The sequence below is a fragment of the Pagrus major genome, chromosome 16 (assembly GCF_040436345.1).
Source record: "Pagrus major chromosome 16, Pma_NU_1.0".
In the NCBI taxonomy this organism is placed as follows: Eukaryota; Metazoa; Chordata; class Actinopteri; order Spariformes; family Sparidae; genus Pagrus; species Pagrus major.
The window spans coordinates 27,265,940-27,286,830 of record NC_133230.1 but is presented as its reverse complement, the minus strand read 5'-3'; the positions used below and the strand labels follow the sequence as shown (position 1 = coordinate 27,286,830).

The following is a 20,891-nucleotide window of genomic DNA, read 5'->3' as shown; positions in this document are numbered from 1 at the left end:
TCCTCCTCTGCTTATAGGTCAAGTCTCTGTATCCTTCTGCTCAACATCATGTGTGGCACTCCTCTGTTAAAGACCACACACTGCACGTCATGTCTTTGTTTTACGTATCTCTTTGGTTTATTTCTGTGAAATTTCTGTATAATGTCTTTATTATAGATATTTTTATTATTTCTCAGCCATGGGTATGGGTCCCACTGATCTCCTATAACTGACACCTTATTATTTCCTAACTGTATGTTCAGTGGCTGTCTGTTGTTAATGGGCTGTGCTTGGGTTTTTTTGTGGTTGTTTAAAATAAACAGGCAGTGGTGGAGCTAATGCAGTGGACTGTGAGCTGTAGGTGCCCTGTTAAACACACCACCTTGACTGGCTGTCACAGTTCTAGTGTCTCCACTGCAACACATTTAAAGCCCCCCGTCCAGTGTATTTTGGTATTTTTCACCAGCAGTAACTTGACATAACTCGTGAAACAGCTGAAAGCAAATACAAGAGCTTAAAGGACTGTTAATAATCTGTTAAAGTTTAGTGATAATATTGGGTTGATAATCACATTAAGAAGACACATGTCATGTAGCATTTTCCATTAGAAAAAGGTAATGTATAGAGATAACCATCTGAACCATCTGTCTTGTTTTGTACAATGTGTACATGAATTACTCCAGATGACGACGTGCTATAACTCAAGATATTTATTTGTCAAAACGGACATGAATAGGCTCACTGTTTTGCAGGAAGGATATATTCACACACACTGTGACTTCCTGGTCACGATTATCTGTGGATACTCCAATCACAATTGGCATTGTTCAACATCAAATAAGGATACTTGACTGTACTGTTGTCATCAAGTCATGATATATTCTATGTGAATATTATCTGCCATCCATTGTGGCCATCATGAAAGTAAGAGGAAGCATTATGTATTTATTTTGCAGCCCTTATCCAACACGTAAACTACCATCTGTGTTTACAGGTAAGAAATCACAGCATATGAAGTTTAAGTTTGACAGTATTATGTTTTTAATGTCATGGTTCTTATAAAAGAGATTAAGATAATAAGATGACAATAAGAAATGCATAGTTAACCAGCCAATTTGCCCCCCACCCCTTTCTTTTGGTGGCTACTCCAAGATTTCCAATAGCCCCTTCTGGGTCCCCCATAAAAAATCTCTGGGGACAACCCTGTCAGTGTGTGCAGGGTCAATCAAAATATCAAAATATATAATTCTCACTTTTGGTTTATGATTTTGTTCTCAAAGAAGAAGTGCATTTACAAAGCAGTATGATGTAGCACACAAAAAATGCAATTTAATTTCAGTTTCAGTTGCAGACTTTAATAAATGTCAACATTTTTTTTTAAACACCAGTATCATTAAATATAAAGGGCTTTACAACGCAGTCATCTGCCAATCAGAATGGAGAATCCAATATACAAAACTGGCAGGTGTATTAAGCTTCTGAAGCATCTCACTGTGTTTTTGCTTTCACAGTATTTGTGTGAGAAGCACATACGGGACATTATAATCCAGAAATGAGAAACCCTCGCAAACAACGAGGCAGAGGGAGCAGCAGGGGGTCGTTCAATCTATCAGGAAAAGGGAAGAGGTGTGTGTGTGTGTGTGTGTGTGTGTGTGTGTGTTTGTGCGTGCGTGTGCGTCCGTGCGTGTGCGTCCGTGCGTGTGTGTGTTCTTGCGTGGGAGATGTATGTGTGTATATCAGAGACGAGCTATCAAAGGCAGAGAAAAGATAGACACTGTGGTGGAGTGAAATTATCTGTTGCAAGTTTGATGGAGACATGGCATGAATTAAACATGAGACCATCTCTCTTTTTTCTTTCTTTTGAAGGTGCTGTCTCAATCATCACCACTTCCATCCCTCTGCCCCATGCTTCTGTGCCTCTTAAATATTTGAAGAAGGTCCAGGTGGGGTGAGGAGGGGGTTGGGTGGCTGTGATTGTGATGGAAAAACTGAGGAAAGCTTTTAAGGCAGGAAATTGTGTTTGTGTGTGTGTGTGTGTGACTTTAAATGTGCATGTGCATGACCAACTGGATGTTGATATTAAACGTACCATTTTAACATGGTTTCATGGAAAAAAGACTCCCACACACTGTCCACTTCACCTGCAATTAAGTTTAATGACAACAACGTTTCGATACTTAGACCTTCATCAGGTTATCTTACAAGACAATGGGGGAGGCTGTCTAAAGTAGGGTTGTGGACTCACATGGCCCAATCAGGCCACACCACAGACAGACATCCCTTGAAATCCCATCAAACACACCCCGACCAACAAATCTACACCACTGAATGAAAACCATTTTTTTTAAAAACATCATAACAGGTAAAGTTCATATATCAACCAATGCTTTTATGTTCACAATAGAAATAGTATAACAGTATAAATGTAATACAAATGTAGGTTAGAGCTTAATGTGTCTTCAAGAGCCTATCTTTGAACATGGCAAGGATCTCATATAATATCTGTGTTAACCCAAGACTTTTTTTCAAGTCCATATTTAAGGACATAAAAAATCCCACCCATCTCAATGCAACACTAGATTCCATATGCTCTGGTTTCTGGAATTATTCCTCCTGTACATTATGGCAAAGAGGGAATCCATAACAACTATGCTGTAAAAGATATGGGACAAAATCCACAGCCCTTGTTCCATAAACAAATATGTTCCAAAGTTATTTAAGCTGTATATATAGTTGTAGCGGACCGAACATTTTTACAGAGGAAGGATGTCAAGAACTACATGTTGCCCTTTTGGTGAAATCATCCGCCACAATGGTCTAAGGTTCCACTCCTATGCTTATGACACCCAACTTTACATCAGCACAGATCCATCTGTCCACCTCCCCCCATAGTCTCTTGTCAACTGCCTCCAGGAAATAAAAAACTGGATGACATCTAATCTCGTCAAATTGAACACCAATAAAACAGAGCTCATGGTTGTGGCTCCCAAGGTGCTGCTCAAGAATGTTGGTGATCTGCTCCTCAATGTGGATGGTTCCTGAATCTCACCATCCTCTGTCCGCATACTGGATGTGATCCTGGACTCTTTGACTTTTGAGGACTTTTTGGCTCCATGCATTCCAACTCTGCAGCTTGTTACTGAACACAACAAGACTGGAGAACAAATGCTGAGTCTCTCCTCTGTGGCCTTAGATAGGCCTTGTTTCAGCCTGGACTAATTATTCTAAAGAAGTGAGACCAGCTGCTTCACTGAACCTACTGTACAGCCGTCATCACCTGGCTGTGTCTTGGTGACCGTGGATTACTGAGTGTGCTTGCCATGCTCGGTGCTTTCCAGGAAGTTCGCTTCATCATCAGCCCATCCATCACCTCAGAAAAGTAGGAAGTAATCATCGTTCTGACTGAGAGTTGATGCAGAGCTAATTCTTAAATTCCTTTTGTTTTATTGATCTTAGTGAAGTATTTCCCTTTTTGCTTTTTTGAATCGTTTTTGATTCATTCATTCATTTATTCATTCATTCTGTGGGCAGTAGTTTAATACCTATGTTTACAGTTCATTCATGCCTTATCATTAATCCACTCGACTTGTATATAAGTACAAATGTATATATGTTAAGTGGTCCTTATCCCATGTCCCTTAGTAGTACAACAAATATCTTAAATTAAGTCGTTGTATTTGTGTTTTCCTATAAGACAGTAATGGAGGTCAATGTAATCAGAATGTACAACAATCAGTTTTCCTCCTAAATATTTAATCAATCGATAATTTAAACAATGGTGGTGCCCCTTCTAACTAGTGCTTAATAATATCTCATATATGTGGTGAGAACACTACATAGTTGCATGTGCATTAAGGGGTTACAGTGTAATTATAAAGCAGGGCTGTCTCCTGAAAGCTGATGATTTTGAATCATTAGTCCAGGAGGCAACTATAATTTCATCAGTAAAATCACTGCATCGTTGTACTTGGAGCAATGCAGGATAATGTTACAACAAGCTATACATTTTTTAAAAATGCAGTCTTTTACGGAGCAATTTGTGTCTGTTTGCAGCTCCAATGCTTTCAGCTCTGATGTTTAATTAAATAAGATTACACATGAGGGTGTGCTTGACCATTATTAGTGGCGCAACAACATATTCTTACTCCCAACTCCTCAAATACAACAGTTTGGTCAGTGGCCTTACGCATCAAATTATGACGCCCTACCTACCTCTCTAGTGTCAGTTATGCAAGTGCTCCGGGTTGAAAAAAAAAACACTGGCACAACTCTGTCTTTTCTTCAGATCTTATTTGAAGTGGTCCCGCCTGTAATTATTTCAATCACAGATGGTCTTCATCAAGTGAAGAAGTACAGACACCTGTATTAATTTGTGACACATTATCAAATTGCATGCACCTACTTTAACAGGGCAGCCTGACAGCAGTCTAACATCACCATAAATTATATTCATTAAAAAAGTTGTTTAATGAAAAAATAGGCAAACTCATTTAATCTGATGAATCATTTAAATAAGTATGATGGAGAGCTTCTGAAAATGCAGTGGTTAAGTTCTTAAAGTATTTTATTAATGTTCTAATTATTCTATAAATGTTACCTTAACAGCCGATAGAAATAGCTCCACAGGAGGTCATAGTATGGGTCCACTGCGGTTTCTGATTTTTTCCATAATGAAACATTTCAAAACATCCCGTTCTCTGATTCTTTCACAAATTACAGCCTGTGTATAACAATATGTACATAATATATCAGCTTTCACTCCAGCTCAGCCAGTCACAATGTGGATGGAAAATGGCAGAGTGATATTTTAGTGATAGCAAGTTGTGCTGTCATAAGGATTTGAGCATTTTGTAAACGTGGAGTGACCAATCAGGCTGCTTGAACTACTTGTTGTATAATGTCAGATAAGTTAGCTAAATTACTTTTGAATCAGTCAGCGTTAAAAGCTTTTCTACAGCCATCCAATATTCACTCTTCAGCTGACAGAGCAGCCACATAGGAGAGATGATCCATGGTGTGTTAACATTTTATTACTGAATGATGAGCATTAGAATCATTTCTTAGACTGTGTGGAAATCTGATGTTTTCACATCAATGATGAACAAAGGCATTAAACCTGCAGTGCGGGACATTTACATGTAAATGAACATCAAGTCCTACAAGTTCAGACAACGCTGATTAAGCCAGATTTCTCTCTCCGGTTTTCATAGTACACCGGAGTTTTAAAATCTGGAGTCTGTGTCATTTTTCTGTGGCAGTTGCACACTGGCAGTGATACATTTTATGTCAACCAGCAAAGATTGGTTTGTCAGAACTGAAGGGGCAGCAACTATAGTGATTAAGAAGACTACAGCAGGGGGAGGATGGAGAGAAACAGAGAGGCTTACTGAGAATCATGCCTGACACAAGGTTTCAGTACTTGTAGTTCTGATATAACACCTGACACACCAGCCTTCACCTACACCTCTGACTTCATCACATTTTCAATGTCTATTGAAGGATGAAGGAGCAGGTTTTCTATCCAAATCAGTGTGAGGTAATTCATTAAAAGGTGAGCTAAGACAGACTCCCTATATTCACAATCATTGGGGGGTTATATCCATCTCTATGTTTATCTTTGTATATTATGTTTTCTGTCATTTTAGCTTTGATGTATTCACATCTCCATACTCACATCTATGCAATTGTACAAAGATAATGACTTTTATTATCAACCAGGTATTTGCCACCTCTTAAAATTCAAAGAAAAGAGGAGTTGTAGTGTTAATTAGTAAAACGAATTCCCAATAACAACAACTCAATCATATCTGATCCTGAAGGACAATGCATAATAATAAACGGTCACATTGAGGAAGTTAGGTTAACGATCCCTACACTATATGGACAAAATAAAGCCAATCTAGCATTTTTTCATGATTTCTTTTCAAAATTAATGCTCTTTTGTGATACAACTATCTACGGAAGCCCTAAAGGGCCATGCATTCATACATTTTATTTCCTCCGTTTTCTCGTGATAACGAGTTCATTTCATTTGTTTTCTCGAGATCTCGAGTTATTATCTCGAAATAACAACTGCTGTTTTCCCGAGATAACGGGATAATTTTCTCAAGATCTCGAGATAACGAAACTCTGTTTTCCCGAGATAACGATATAATTAATTCGAGGTCTCGAGATAATGACTGTGATATGATAGGCCTGAGATTATGGAGACGCCGGGACCTCGTAGCTGGTCAGCTATGTAGTTAACGACGACATCAGGCTCACTTTGATTGCGCCACCGATATAGCTGAAGCCTTGCTATTGTCTTTTTAGATTACGCACACTAATGTGTATATTATCTGTAATAGCAAGGCATAATACTATTTCAGCCTGTGTCAGGCCTTGATTGAAAAGATGTGTGACACGGTGATGGATATGCTCCTGCTCCTCTGACATTGCTACACTGAATGATGTTTCCTGCAATGATTTAATATACTATAATATATTAATATATATTAATATATTTCTCAAGATCTCGAATTAATTATATCGTTATCTCGGGAAACAAAGTTTTGTTATCTCAAGATCTCGAGAAAGTTATCCCGTTATCTCGGGAAAACGGCAGTTGTTATTTCGAGATAATAACTCGAGATCTCGAGAAAACAAATGAAATTAACTTGTTATCACGGGAAAACGGAGGAAATAAAATGTATGAATGCATGGCCCTTTAGGGCTTCCGTAACTATCATTAATTGGAGGTGATTTCTATTAATGCTGAATTAGACCGATCAAAGTCAAAAAAATCTTCAGACCATGGCAATCAAATTAACCAGTTGAGCAACACATGACCGATTATGGTCTTGGTGATATTTGGCGACTAAAACCCCCCACTAAACGAGAATATACATATTATTCATCCCATCACAATTCTCTCTCCCAAATTGATCACTTCCGCTCTAGCAACTCAATCATATCAGAAATACAAGAAGTAACAATCCATCGTATTACCATCTCCGAGCCCACTACAATAAGCATTATTTTTATTTTAATTATTATTATTATTAAACCATGCACAAGATGGCATTTCAACACATCATTACATGTAGATCTGTCTTCAGTACATACTTGAGGAGAGAGTGGACATCCTTAAACTAAATGACTCTCCAACAACCTCTCCTTATAGAATATAATATCCCTTATAATATATAATATAATACAATATTATAATAAGAAGACCCAGTTTCTCATCCAAAAGATAAAACATATCAATTTCAAAAAATATCATACAATCTGTTAAAGTTTCTGTAGGTAATACTCTATACACCCCAAATGATATATCAAAAACATTTCAAACCTTCTACAGCAATCTCTACACACCGGATTACAAATCCTCCAGCATCCCACCACATATGAATTTAGCACTCATCTCAGTTCTCCTCAAACCTAACAAGGATCCAACTCTTTGCACAAGCTACCACCCTATATCACAATAAAGACATTAAAATTGTTTGTAAAGTTCTATCCATGAGATTAGAAAAGGTCATCCATATCCTATTTCACTCAATCAAACTGGTTTTATTAAAAGGTTGACACTCCTCAAACAACAGTCTATTCAACCAAATAAATATATCCAAACACCAAAAGATTAATTCATCATATCATTTGATGACCATGTAAACTGGACTAACAATTGACAGGTTTGGTTTTGGAGAGTCATTCATCAAATGAATTAAAATATTTTACTACTCACACAAAGCATCAGTAATCATCAATAAAATAAACTAATTTACACATCTCATTTGCACTGTTTATTGAACCCCTAGCAGCCGCTCTTCGCCAAATCACCAAAATTACGACCACCAATACAACCCATAAAGTCACTTTATATGCAGATGATCTATTATTATATATACAGAAAACATCAACATCACTGTTTCATCAGTGTTTCAAATCATAGAAAGGTTCTTTTCCATAAACAATCTTTCAACATCCAAACTGGTAACTTCCAATATCTTGGCATTCACATTTCCTCAAATCTTCCGGAGTTGTTCCACCTCAACTTCATTCCCAATCCTTAAATCTACTGAAGAACAGTTAAACTGATGGAATATTTCATGATTATCCCTCACAGGTCGCATTGCAGCAATAAAAATGTCAATGTCAATTTTACCCAGAATTAACTACCTCTTCTCAATGAACCCTGTCCAGTCAACACCTAAATGGTTCAGCACACTTGATTCACTAATTATAAAATTCTACTGGAAAAACAAATAACCTAGAATCAAACTCGCAACATTACAGAAAAGCAAACAGCTTAGAGTTTAAATGCCCAAACATCTTCCACTATTACTATTACAGCCCAACCGCTCCAGTTGAGCTGCTCTGTGGCCAACAAATTAGGCTGTGGTTGTATTGATCAGCTTTCAGGTGTGTATATACTGTATGTATTTGTATATGTATATGTTTCCTGGGAAAGAAAGCACCGCTCTCAGTGAACCAGCCTTGAATAAATAAGGGTTAAAATAAAACATATCCCAGTACCTGAATGACTGAATGGGTCAATTGCCAGTTATTCCCAACACAACATTTATCACTGTTCCGTAAACAACATTAATATGTTTAATATGTATAATATGTATAATACATCAAACCTCTCTATATCAGAGGTGCATGACAGTGAATGATCAGATCGTATTTTTAATAACACAGTCAACCCCTTGCCATGTCATCGCTCTCCTGGTTGGAGTGGCTGGGTTTCCAATAGCAACAGGACAAACAGAGCTGACAGGGTCTCTGTCTAAAAGATTTTATCTGCTGGATGTGTGTAATTACATCTAAGCTGGTCCGGTAAGTCAACATATCCACATATATCCAATATCCACAGCATATTTAATTATTATTTAGCCTTATTGAACACAGAATGCTTAGTTGTGGTAAAATTGTTTTTGAAAGTGGCACTAGAGGCTCAGTTATGAGTGACATGGAAGCCACTGTATCAACTGTTACTTTTTAAATATATTTTATTTCAGTCTCTCTCTCAAACTCAGCACCAACTGAACAATGTCTGAGCACTGCTTGAACAGAGATGGAACGTGTGAACGAGTCAGCAGCTGTAACTTCAACGTGCATCACAGCACAAGCTGTTGGCAGCATCGTGCCAAACAAGGGGTGAAAATTAGTGTGTCCACCCAGGTGATGTATTCCCATCATAGTCAATCAGAGCTGGAGCTGATAAACACCCATAACTGTAGAGTCATTTGACCCGAGAGTGAATGGCAATTGTACCCATTAACATTAAAGAGCAAGAGCCAGATGCTTGTGGGTCTTAGTGGGGATTTTGTCTGGTGTGAAAGGGCTATAAGTCATTATACTGACACTCAGATATCAGATCAGTACCCTGTGTGATGTATTAGGTTTTGTGCCTTGCAGGTACCTGCAGTTGGCATGTATGTAATACGGAAGTAGAAAAACGGTTGTTGTTGTTGTGGTCCAGAGCTGAAGCAGCTTGTTCTGTATGTTATCAGTGGTGGTCCTTGTTTGCATGATGCCCTGGGTGAACCTCACCTTACCCTAATTTGGTTCAATTCGATGTAATAGAATGCCTTTTAAAATGTTTGCCCTTGTGTGGTCACCCTTTTTGTTGGGCCCTTCTGAACCTGGTTGTAACAGTAGCAATTTGATTGTCTTTCAAACATGCTCGATCCTCCTGATTTGTTTACTCTCTCAGAGACAATTCTTAATTATTTTTTTTTTAGGTTTTGTTGCCACAGAGCTTCCCACATATTACAGATAGTCACTTTCACAGAGTTCCTGCTTAACACCCAAAGCAAAAATCCTACAAGCCTTTTGAAAACCAAGTGATGTGTTTTTAAATGTCCAATTTATTTAGACTGCTTGAATTGTGCATTAGAGGCTTTCAAGGACACTGACATTTTCATTTCACACTTTGTGTATTGTCTTGATTCCCGAAAAGATGATGCACTATGAGACGAGGTGTGAGACTTACCATATCTGTGTCAGACACTGGACCAAAACTGGTCACATAGATGTCGGTTTTCACTTCCGTTACTCTGTCTGCAAACACAAAGAAATAAATTCATTGCAGAAAGTTAGCTGTAATTGCAACTCTCAAACTCTCCTATTCAGTTTTATACTTCTAAAAGGTAGGGGACTTGTGAGAAAAAAGAAAATGTAAGTAGCAAAGGCTGAGATATCCTGACTTACAGTGCCTAATTTGAGTTGGGCCCTTTAGCATGTGTGTAAAACTGTGAAGAAAATCATTGGCACCCAATGGGGGTCTACTGCCATTGGGGAGTTTGGTTCTATATTTGTACCATATTTTCTTGGGTGGATGATACACATCAAGTGGCATCCACATGAATGCCAGGACCCAAGGTTTCCCAGCAGAGCATTGTGTTGTAACAAAATCCTCAATGTTATTCACTTCAACTGTCAGTCCTTTTAATGTTATGGCTGATCAGTGTATATGGATGCATGTGTTAATGGATAATTTTAGCACAAGGAAATTTACCCCAAATTAGATCATTGTGTGGAGTAGAATATACACAGGTGGCCGGAAGTCAGCAACATCATCAAAACAGTAAGACAGAAGGTCTCTGTTTTTTTTTTCCTAAAACTGTTCTGCCTAGCCCTGTCCTACTGTGCTGTAATGGCTTGTACACGTTGCCTGTTGCTAGCTGTGAGTGCTAGTCCCACTTGACTGTGCTCTGTAGATTTTTCAAAAGTTGGGAGAAATTCAAAGAAGTTGTGGTGGGTGAATGGGTCAAACAAAGTACTTTCACAGAGAAGACTGGACTCAAGGAGGGGAAGGAGCCCATGAGTTTATGTGACACAGTTACAAATACATAGAAATGCTGTGTGCATGGTTTATGAATCAGAGAGCATGGTTTATAAACTGGATTTGTAAAATGAGAGTACAGATTAAAATGACTCTTATTTTTTTCCCAGCTGATCTGAGGAGGGCGCCGTACAGCCCATTACATTTTATCTTGTGTGGAGGGACGGTTCAGGCACCAAACATAAATTAAACTTTGAGTGATTGCTGCGTACGCAGGCATATACAGCAGAAATGTTGCAGTAATCAGTCAGTCTCGCATTACAGTACATGGGGTGCTGAACAGGGCACTGACATCATTTACTCTACATCTCCCACAAAAAAGATGAACTCCACAAGATCTATTTTTTTTTCAGGTGCATGCCTCATAAATGTCAGCGCTGTGCCTGAACACAAACCATAAATCCACCAAGTGAAGATCACCACATTTATCAAACACACACCTACACTATAAGCAAAAAGTTAATCCTGGAACAACTCTTAATATAACTGATACCTGCAACGCCAATATGACTTTCCAATTTCCATTTTGGATGACTGAGTAGAGGGACAAAACATTGAATGAAAGGTACAACTACCAAAATTCAACAGGCTAAGAAATCCAAAAAAAATGCATTTGAAGATAGTTGAAGAGCAACATATTCTCAGTCTCAATTATAGCAGCTTGGTTGGTGGCCTTCAGCCTAAAACTATGATGCTCTACCTCCCCTCTGGCATCAGTTTTGCACGTGAAGATTACAAGGTTACAGGCTAAATTCATTGTTTTATTTTTTAAAACAAGGGTTTAAAAAAACAAAACTATGTTTGAGTCCTTTGTGCTGTATCTGTTTTAGAAAATGGAGTGATGGTAATGGTTTGTGATACAAAAAAAAATCATGCATTGTTTTCCGTACCTTTGCTTTAATGCTCAAATCAAAAATAGGGAAAAAACGGATCACGGGACGATTTTGCTATTTAAATTCTCTGATTGGTGTCCCCTGGAAGTTATTTATTATGGCTTTATTGACTCACACTGTAGGTCTGGCTTGTAAACTGCTCTGTTTATGACAGTGTCTCGTAATAAGGTGAATGGTGTCTATAGTTTAACCCCATGCACCCCTATCACTTGTTTCTGGACTATGTTATTTCAGTGAGAGGTTAGGATCACAGTGTTGCATACATTTTTACTTCAAGATACAAGTTTTCAAGACATAAATTTGTTTTGACTTCAATCTTCTTTTTTGTAGTTAGCACCCACTTTACATCTAACAAATTGTTACACACCTGGGATTTGAATTTATGACATTGGTGTTGCACTCAGAAACTGTGGGAGGCGCCAAATCACATAAAATGACAATTTCTACATGTAAAACTACCTGCAAAGCTGCATTACAGACACAATTACTGAATCTTTCCCCCACAGGTTGATAACCTTAGATCATTTTAAAACACACAAAGTGCACTGACATTTACTCCAATATGCAACATACTGTAGTAACCCCATTACCGTTAATACTCTGATGTTTTATTTAGATTCAGCTGTCTCCATGAGACAGTACTCTGATATATAGTGTTTCAGCACAGATAAACCAATACAAGGACTGACCACGGGGACACTTTATTGCTTTGTTCAGTGTGTATTATTACCAGTCTTCTGATAGGTGAATAGGTGTCTTTTTTCAACAGCTGTTAAATCACTGCTGCTGAGGGACATCAAGTCATCAAATTCCAAATGTTACATGTGCAAAGCACAATACACATGTGTAACATTCATTTTGACATGTCCTGTGCTTTTAAATGAGCTCAGTGAATCATGTGTGATGAGCAGTTATAGAAGAACACGCCTGTGCAGTAATTCACCACATCACAATAGCGATGAAACACTGACGGAACTCCAGACAAATGGGAACAATGAGGCTACAAATGTCTCTCATGGACCATGCATAAAATAAGAATTTCTCTTGTGACCTCTATTGTTCAGCCAACAGCTCCCATTCATCCATGTTTGTTTTGCTGTTGTTTTGCTTGTTGCCAAGGCACCAAGCTTTGATGTCAAGTCCAACCAAACAAGACAAGCCAAGCCCATCCAGCTTTACCAAAGCAAGGTCCCAATCACCATTATCAACTAACCACAGCAAATGCTCTATTCTTAATGTTGAGTAAATATACTGTATATCAGCACTGTTTGACAAAGAGAATAGTATAGTAAGCTGCTGTTTTTAGTTACCTGTGTTCATGTGATGGCTGACAGGAGTATATAGACCACCTTGTACAACAAACCAACACACAGACCAATATGCAATTTTCAACTGTAATCACAACTCAACATTAAGATCCGAAGTGAAGACCCTCCTACATGGAGCACAACATCTGTCAGTGAGGAGGAGGGTAGAGAGGGAGGTGCAGCAGGTCAAGTTGGGCGGTGTGGGCCGACAGGTACTACTACTACTACAACACTTACTACAATCATTTAACAATCTACAACCTCCATCACGCATTAGCTTATATACAATTTAACTATCAATTCTGAGAAATAACCCTGATAATGTCATAGTGATGTCATCAGGGTTATATTAACTTGGGTTAGGAGATTTCAGATTTATAACAGTCTGACTTACAAACTGCAGGTATGAAGCTTGAAAGATGTGGGTATTGGAGGGGTCTAATGACTGACCTAACTAATGGATGCATTATGGGAAACCTGGAAAATTCAGTATTTGAGTTTGACTCATAGGGAAGTAAAGTCAAGATATCTCAGTCTCTGCTGCTATGATTTTGACCTTTTTTGTTTTCGTCTCTTTTGAGTTCCCCAACATTATGAACCTGTAATAGTAAATCACTGGAGAACTCCTTTACTGGTGAATGTACACAAGTATGTGAGTAGTCTTCACTGTCTTACCTCCCAGACCTGGTCTCAGTCTGTTGTCGTATCCATCCAGCAGACTGTCCAGGATCTTGGTGAAGGTTGTGATGTCTTTGGAGTTCTGTGTTGAATTGGAATCTGCTTTTGACCTAAATAAAAGACAAATGTGTGATTCTCGATGAAGAGAAAGAACAAAATAGACTTGTGAACTGAGAACTGTGGGGGTTGATACTTCTTAGAAATCTCCACCTACATTTTTAAATCCATTTTAACCCAGATTATTTCACACTAAACCTGGAAGGATATGTTGTGGTTTTGCATTTCTGCTATGTCAAATTTTGATACACATTTTGAATCTTATGCAAAATATTATATATATATATATATATATATATATATATATATATATATATATATATATATATATATATATATATAGATATGTATTAATATAAAATACTTGAAATTTAAACCCTTCGGAACAAAGCTGATGTATTGTCATTCTAAATAACCTTAAAGCATCTAATCATTAGAGTTTTTACTGTAAGCAAGACACATTCATGTTATGGCTTGTTCAAATTGTGCAATATCTTATGTATCTTATTCCACCATTTGAAATTACTTCAACTACAGACTTAAAGGAGCCTCCATAGTTTCCATTATAAACCGGTCAAACTCAAAAGTGTAAACATTTCTAGTGATCAGTCTACAAAACACTTTTTTTTCTTCAGAATTATAGATTCCGTTGTGTCACAGTTTATTTATATGAAATAGTTCAACATTTTGGCAAATATGCTCATTTGCTCTGTGAGTGTTAAAAACTGTGCTCCATCAGGCTGTGGTTAGCCTAGCTTAGCGCAAGAACTGTGTCCAAAGTTGAGAAATACCAACATCTCTAAATCTTACTAATCAACAATTGTATCCTGTTTGTTTGATCCGTGCACAAATTGAAAGGTAAAAAAATATAATTTGTGGTTTTAGGAGGAGGTATGTGCTGGAACTATTTTTTGACAAACTGTGTTTAAAATGTTTAACTTAAAAGGTCCAATGTGTAAGAAAGTTGATTTTTGAGTTTCAATCCCAACTCGTTAAATACTGATGCTTTGGGATTGTAGGTTGGGCCGGCTGCCATCTCAGCATCAGTATTTGACAAATTGGGAATTCTTACAAATTGGACCTTTAAAAGATAAATAGATCTACCAAACACAACACAACAGAGTGGCACCTTCATGAAAAGCTTCCATACTTTATTATTTAATTCCACAAAAAATTGAAAAAAAAAATGAACCTCCATAAGTTACATTAAAAAAACAACAACTTAAAAACAACAAAACAATGCACATTCAAAAATATTCAAAATCACTGTATCAAGTACCAGCCTGTGTGTACAATATATTGACGTCAAATCTACAATACAGATCTTGCTCAAACAACTAGACAAATGTTACAATGAAATGCTACAAAGGCTACTGTATGCCTCTTGTAACACAGCTCAAGATACATTTATCATAACAATCATCCTGGACATTTAAAACACTTTAATTTGTTCGTTTATTGGCTTGTAAACACTTTCATAACATTTTAAAATATTTTATGAATGAAAGTTAAAATTGTTCGAACTAAAATTCCCATCTCTGACCAAGCAGATAGCCAGTCGTAATTTAGCATAATGGGTTATGTAACCAGTGGGTGGCGTGGGGTGGCACCCTGAAATATAATTGGCCACACCAGGTGCCACCCCAGGCCACCCACTGGTTACGCCCTCTGCATTGGAGTTCCAAAACTAACAGTTAGGATTTCTCACTCTATATGTTTCATATAGTGATTTCACCCATTAGTAAGAAGTATAAAATTGGCATTATGATCAAATTAATAATTAATTTAACAAAAAGGTTAAAGCATTACACGTTGAATGCATTTGAAATAACGAGGTTTTTTTTTAGATGAGTTTTAAGAAAATGAATATAAGCATTTTTACCTACAGGGTATCTCTTTTCATATTACGGTTTACCTGTGTGTGACTATCCTTTAAAGCTGCAGACAGGTCATAAACAAGCATCAACCATTTATAACGTATGTGTTGGTAAACTGAATGACAGCTGAGACTGGCTTGCAGGGAGCTGTTGTTAAGCGACACTACAGAGATGATCTGTGTAGAAAGGTTTGCCTGTGGTTTATATCTGCTCAGTTTCTGATGTAAGTTGAAATCATTTGAAGTTAGTCAGAAGAGATCTGCAGAGTTTGAAAGTAATGAAGTTAATTAAGATTCTCAGTGACTGCAGTAATCATGTCCTTTGCTGTTGATGACATTTACACTGTGGCAGGACAGAAAATCGGTCATCTTCTGCTATTGTCTTGGACACTTCTGGTTTTCAGTTTTCAGACAAGAGCATCAGGTCAGAAATACCTACAGTGTAAATTATTTCCCTTGTAGTTATCAGTACATACTGTCCTGGCACATCCTTAGTATAAAAATGGACACTGTAAATTGGAAAGAATAAAGCTGTGCTTTTCATTGCGGGCCATAATCTGAAGTGTTACCATTGTTTTTAATAGTGATTGTGATCAGCCTCAGTGGTCTTGTATGTTTAAATGTATGAGTTAATTCACCCAGGGTGAGTTTTTACAGTACCAGCTGATAGGGCAGCTTGTTACAGATCATCCACTGAAACCAAAACTGTCAGAAAATGTTGATCAGTGTTATTCAAAACCCAAGATTATGTTTTCAAATGTCTTGTTTTATCCACAACTCAAAGATATTCAGGAAGGAAATCAGAAAAAAAAACACATTTCAGAAGCTGGAATTAATTTTGACTTTATTATTTTTTTTTTTAAATGATTAAAACCAATTCATCTATTATCAGAACAGTTGGTGATACTTTAATAGTTCACCACTACTAGATTACCAGTCGTTTAAATGTGAGACAATATAATATGAAAAACAAAGAATGGCAGAGGATCGTCAGAGGGGCCAATGTGAAAAAAAGCCCTGCTCCTCTGTTCTAGCTCCTTACCCTGTTACAGCTTTTAAAACACACAAGTCTGAATTTGAATTTCCTTTATTGTTTTCTTTATTTCTGAGTAATAAATTACCAGGACAATGAATTCCCACAGCACGTGAGGCTTCTTTTCTGTTTAATGGTTGATAAACCTAATGGATTTAATTCATCACATTGTGATTTGCATCATTACACGCTGTTCTGTGGAACACAATTTCTACTGTATATGTGTAAAAATCGAATTTAACACTACAACGTTACAGATGAACGGGGATGCAGTTTGATGCTCGGGTTACCAATGAACTTTTAGAAGAGATTTACTTGTAAATCTGCTCCCATTAAGCTATCATTTCCGTCGAATTGCACCGCAGTGCCAATAAGTGCCAATTCCAAAAGTTAAGATTTATCTAAATAAATGTATGTTTGGTTTAATATTGAAAATCTAAATCCACCAGAACGTCAATAAAACTCTTACATGACTGCATGTAGCACTGAGATACGTTTGAGATTGATTCTCCACAAATGATCCTGTAATTGTTAGATTTTTTCAGCGAGGTCTGAAATTGCGCTTTCTCGGTGGAAAGGAACCGAGCGCACAGACGCACCGTGAGGAGGGACGATTCTTATATTAACGCGCTTTATTAACAGTATTAATGAAGCGGTGGTGTCAGTACAGCTGCTGCTCAACCAAACAGTCCGTGAAACAGCCTTTAGGTTTGAGCACCAGAGAGCCGTGTACGATGCCTGTGCGCGCGGTCAGTCTGCCGCTCGTGTGACAGTATTCTGCGTTAATGCATAAAAAAAACCCACAAATCACTGACATAAAACTTACCGTGTCTGCCACAGTACGATCAAAGACACCAACACAGACATGGAACGTGAGCTCCATCGTCCTCTCATTGCTGAAGCCTGCGAACAAGACGGAAAAGGCTTTCAGTGCGCGTAATTTCATGGTAGAGCGGCACAAAGCGCCGTACAGCTGTTACCACCGCACAAATATCTCCATAAAGACAGACATGTCACCGATTTAGTCTCCTCACACCGGTGTTCTTTTCAGTTCATTTAATCCAACACTCTGCAGAACAACTCTCTACCCAAACACCGCCTGAACAAAGAGCTTTCTTCACTGCTTCTGTTGAGCAGAAAACGTCCAAATAAGTGAAATCTATCGAACGATAAATGCTGCCCACCTGAAACGCGACAGGTGTCTCCGGGGTTGCCAAGAGAGACTGGTCAGTGGCTGGAGAGATGAACGAGCCTTCCGCACAAAAGGAGTCGTAACCCAGAGAGATGAGCGCAGTTACTGTCCGTCCATTATGTCAGCTCCTCCGACAGGGAGTCCCCACAGCTCACCCACAGCTAACCTGAGAGTAAACTGTACAGAGAGCAGCGCCCTACTGTAGCACTGCACGCTCACAGATAGAAAGACTCAGGCGGAGTTGTCCGCCTGTAGGGAAGCGTTCATTTCACGGTAATGAGGCATTCGTGCGTACGGCTGCGCACGGTGAAGATCAAGCGTTTAAGTTGCATACAAAGAGTGCGGATGTCATACATGGGTAATAACAGCTGTTATGGTTAGTAGAATTAAATAATGTCAGTTAATTGAATGTAAAAACAAGGAGAAAGAAAAAGCTTGGCAAAATGTGAAAAACTTATAGTGATCAAAAACAACCATTTAAAAATCCAGAGAAACCAACTGTGGCGTTCAGTAGAGAGTATACCTCCACGAAGGCCCAACAGACCCTTTTAATCCCATCAATCCTGATCTACAAACTCGGTAGCCCTGCATCACTCTAAATTTGAAACCACCCATAGGATCCACATCAAATTGTAGGCTACTCACTCATAGATACCAGCATTATCCCCTGAGAAATGAATGTAAATGTTGAAAATCATTCGATCTCGCAATGTTAAAGAAAGATATTCCTGGATCCAGATCCACACCAACAGTTAATGGAGTGTGTTCTTGGCCGAGACACATTCTGCATCCAACTTTCATGTAAACCAGTTGAGTAATTTTTGTCTAATCCTGCTGACCAACAACCCAAATGACCAACAAATCAACATTGGTGAAAACACAACCTCCTGATGGAGATCATAAGAAACATTCATTACAAAGAAAACAGCTGTAACTATTCTGTTATTACAAGTAGTTCAACTGTTCCCGGTGTTGTTACCACTTGATAAAAATTAAAATATGTTGTGCATTCAGCTTCAAGACAGATAAAGCCCTGAAACCAAGGCTTAGCCCAACACCAGCCAGTATTGGCTATAAGTATTGGCTTACTCATGTAACCAGATTGATGGACCAAAACTGGTCCAACACTGGACGGGACCAGATGCTTCTAACTGGAACAAACTCTCAGGGCAATATGACCATCAACAAAGCCAAATCAGATAGCCATACAACATGGTCAAGAGCCAACTTACATTAGGTCCTCAGCTGCATAAAAAATTGTAGCACTCACCCTCTGAAAAACATTTAAAAGTATGCTACAGTGAGCCTGATCTCACAGTATATTTGCCAAATGGTACATTTTGTAGAGGACTCCCACGGGTGTCAGTTGGCTGCACCATGACATCACTTTTGGTTGGGTGACAGGTGCAACAGAGGGCAGCTCTGACATATGCATCAGGGATGCTAGGAATAAGATGTTTAAGTATAAAACATCAAACGTTTTTTTGTTTGACATAATAGATTTCTCATAAATAAATAAAATATGGCAACATTTTTAGCATAGGCTTATGAAATGAAAAGTAGTGTTTTTTTGTAGAATCCATATTATCTGCCTGTCAATACACAAAGTATAATGTGGTGTTGTGGTACTGACAAAGAGTTAAAAAAGAAATGCATCCTCCTTGTTGCCAGCCTCCCTATTATCAGTAGCCTATCTGTGCTGTGAGAGGTGCTTAAGTAGCAGATGTATTTGTAATTGTGTCAGTTTAGCCTTGAATAAATAATATTCTCTGAACAGTATAGCCTACCATGAATACTCAGTTCTTTGCTAAATTGTAGCCTGTATACTAGGAGTGTGACTCTTCGGCAATCTCACGATTCGATTCAATTTGTTCGATTTCAATTTCAATTTTTGGGTGTACGATCCTGCTTAATGTTCGTCTTGCAAATGTAATTATCCAGTCATTAAATTAAAGAAATGCATGCAACCCCTGCCTTGTTTGGAGATGTACTTCAAGGGCCGTGTGCACGCTTTAAATTGCCCGGATGCTAGACTAACCTTGCAGTTTAGTTCCACCTTTTCAATCCGTCAACATCCCGCTACTGATTAAGAATTAGAAAAACTTTTTGACATTTGCGAATTCTAAATCATGGGAGACAAGATACTGTATACGGAGACTGTATACTATATAAAATAGTGTCACCATCATGATCAAGGTGATAAGCAACATGTAGTCGTGGAAGAACGAGAGGATCATAGAGACACCCTGCTGCCCATGGTATTCTTATAATGAAAACCTAGAACATTTTTATGATCATTAGGTCTGTGCTTCTGCACATGTAAATACATCCCCAGACCAAACCAAATCTGTAACACAATATCCTGGGGGTGACATGACCACAGATAGTCTTTACTTTAGGGATAGGGTTAGGGGTAAGGTTAGGCGGAAATCACTGGTTAGGAGGTTATTTCAGGAGATGCTGGTTGTCCACTGTGCCTCTACTTTCAAGCCAGACCTTTTTACATGAGTGTCAAAGGACGACAATCACAAGTGGAACAAAGGGCAAAATTTCCAGAATGAAAACCTGAATTTGAGAAAAAAGAAAAACAGCAGGAGATGAACTACGGAGGCACTGAAACCTGAAAGGTCGTAATGTCTCAAGTAATAGTCCCTGATGGCAGCAACCTTCACAAACAGAAAAAGGAACAGTACTAACTATTCCAAACCACACAGAGAATACATTTGGGTGTGTGCGAGCAGGGCTTTGGTGTCAGTAAAGATGCTCCAAGATCTGATGTTAACATATGTCAGGGGGTGGCTGCAAGGAAAGAACAAAACACGTATATCAGATCAAAACAATGTACCTGCAAAAGGTCAAGTGCTCCAGTAATTAGGAAGGCAGCCATCTTCAGGGAAACAGTCTTGTGTCTTTGACATTTAAGATAATCCAGGGTTATAAGCTTTGTCTCATTTACAAAGAACCACATAAGCCTCCAAATAAACAAGACTAAAAGCCAAAACCCCTGCTACAGGGCCCTAACACATGCAACAAAAGGAC

At 38.2% G+C, this 20,891-nt stretch overlaps 1 protein-coding gene across 1 annotated transcript in view; it reads right to left on the bottom strand.

Moving 5' to 3' along the window:
- Positions 1-17,554, bottom strand: part of gabra2a (gamma-aminobutyric acid type A receptor subunit alpha2a) — a 44,986-nt gene extending 27,432 nt beyond the window's left edge. The window contains exons 1-3 of the mRNA XM_073483677.1: positions 17,487-17,554; positions 13,692-13,804; positions 9,965-10,032 (exon numbers count right to left, since the gene is read on the bottom strand). Coding sequence (XP_073339778.1) covers positions 9,965-10,032; positions 13,692-13,804; positions 17,487-17,554 — 249 coding nt within the window. The remainder of the gene's footprint in view (positions 1-9,964; positions 10,033-13,691; positions 13,805-17,486) is intronic.
- Between the last annotated feature and the right edge of the window lie 3,337 nt (positions 17,555-20,891).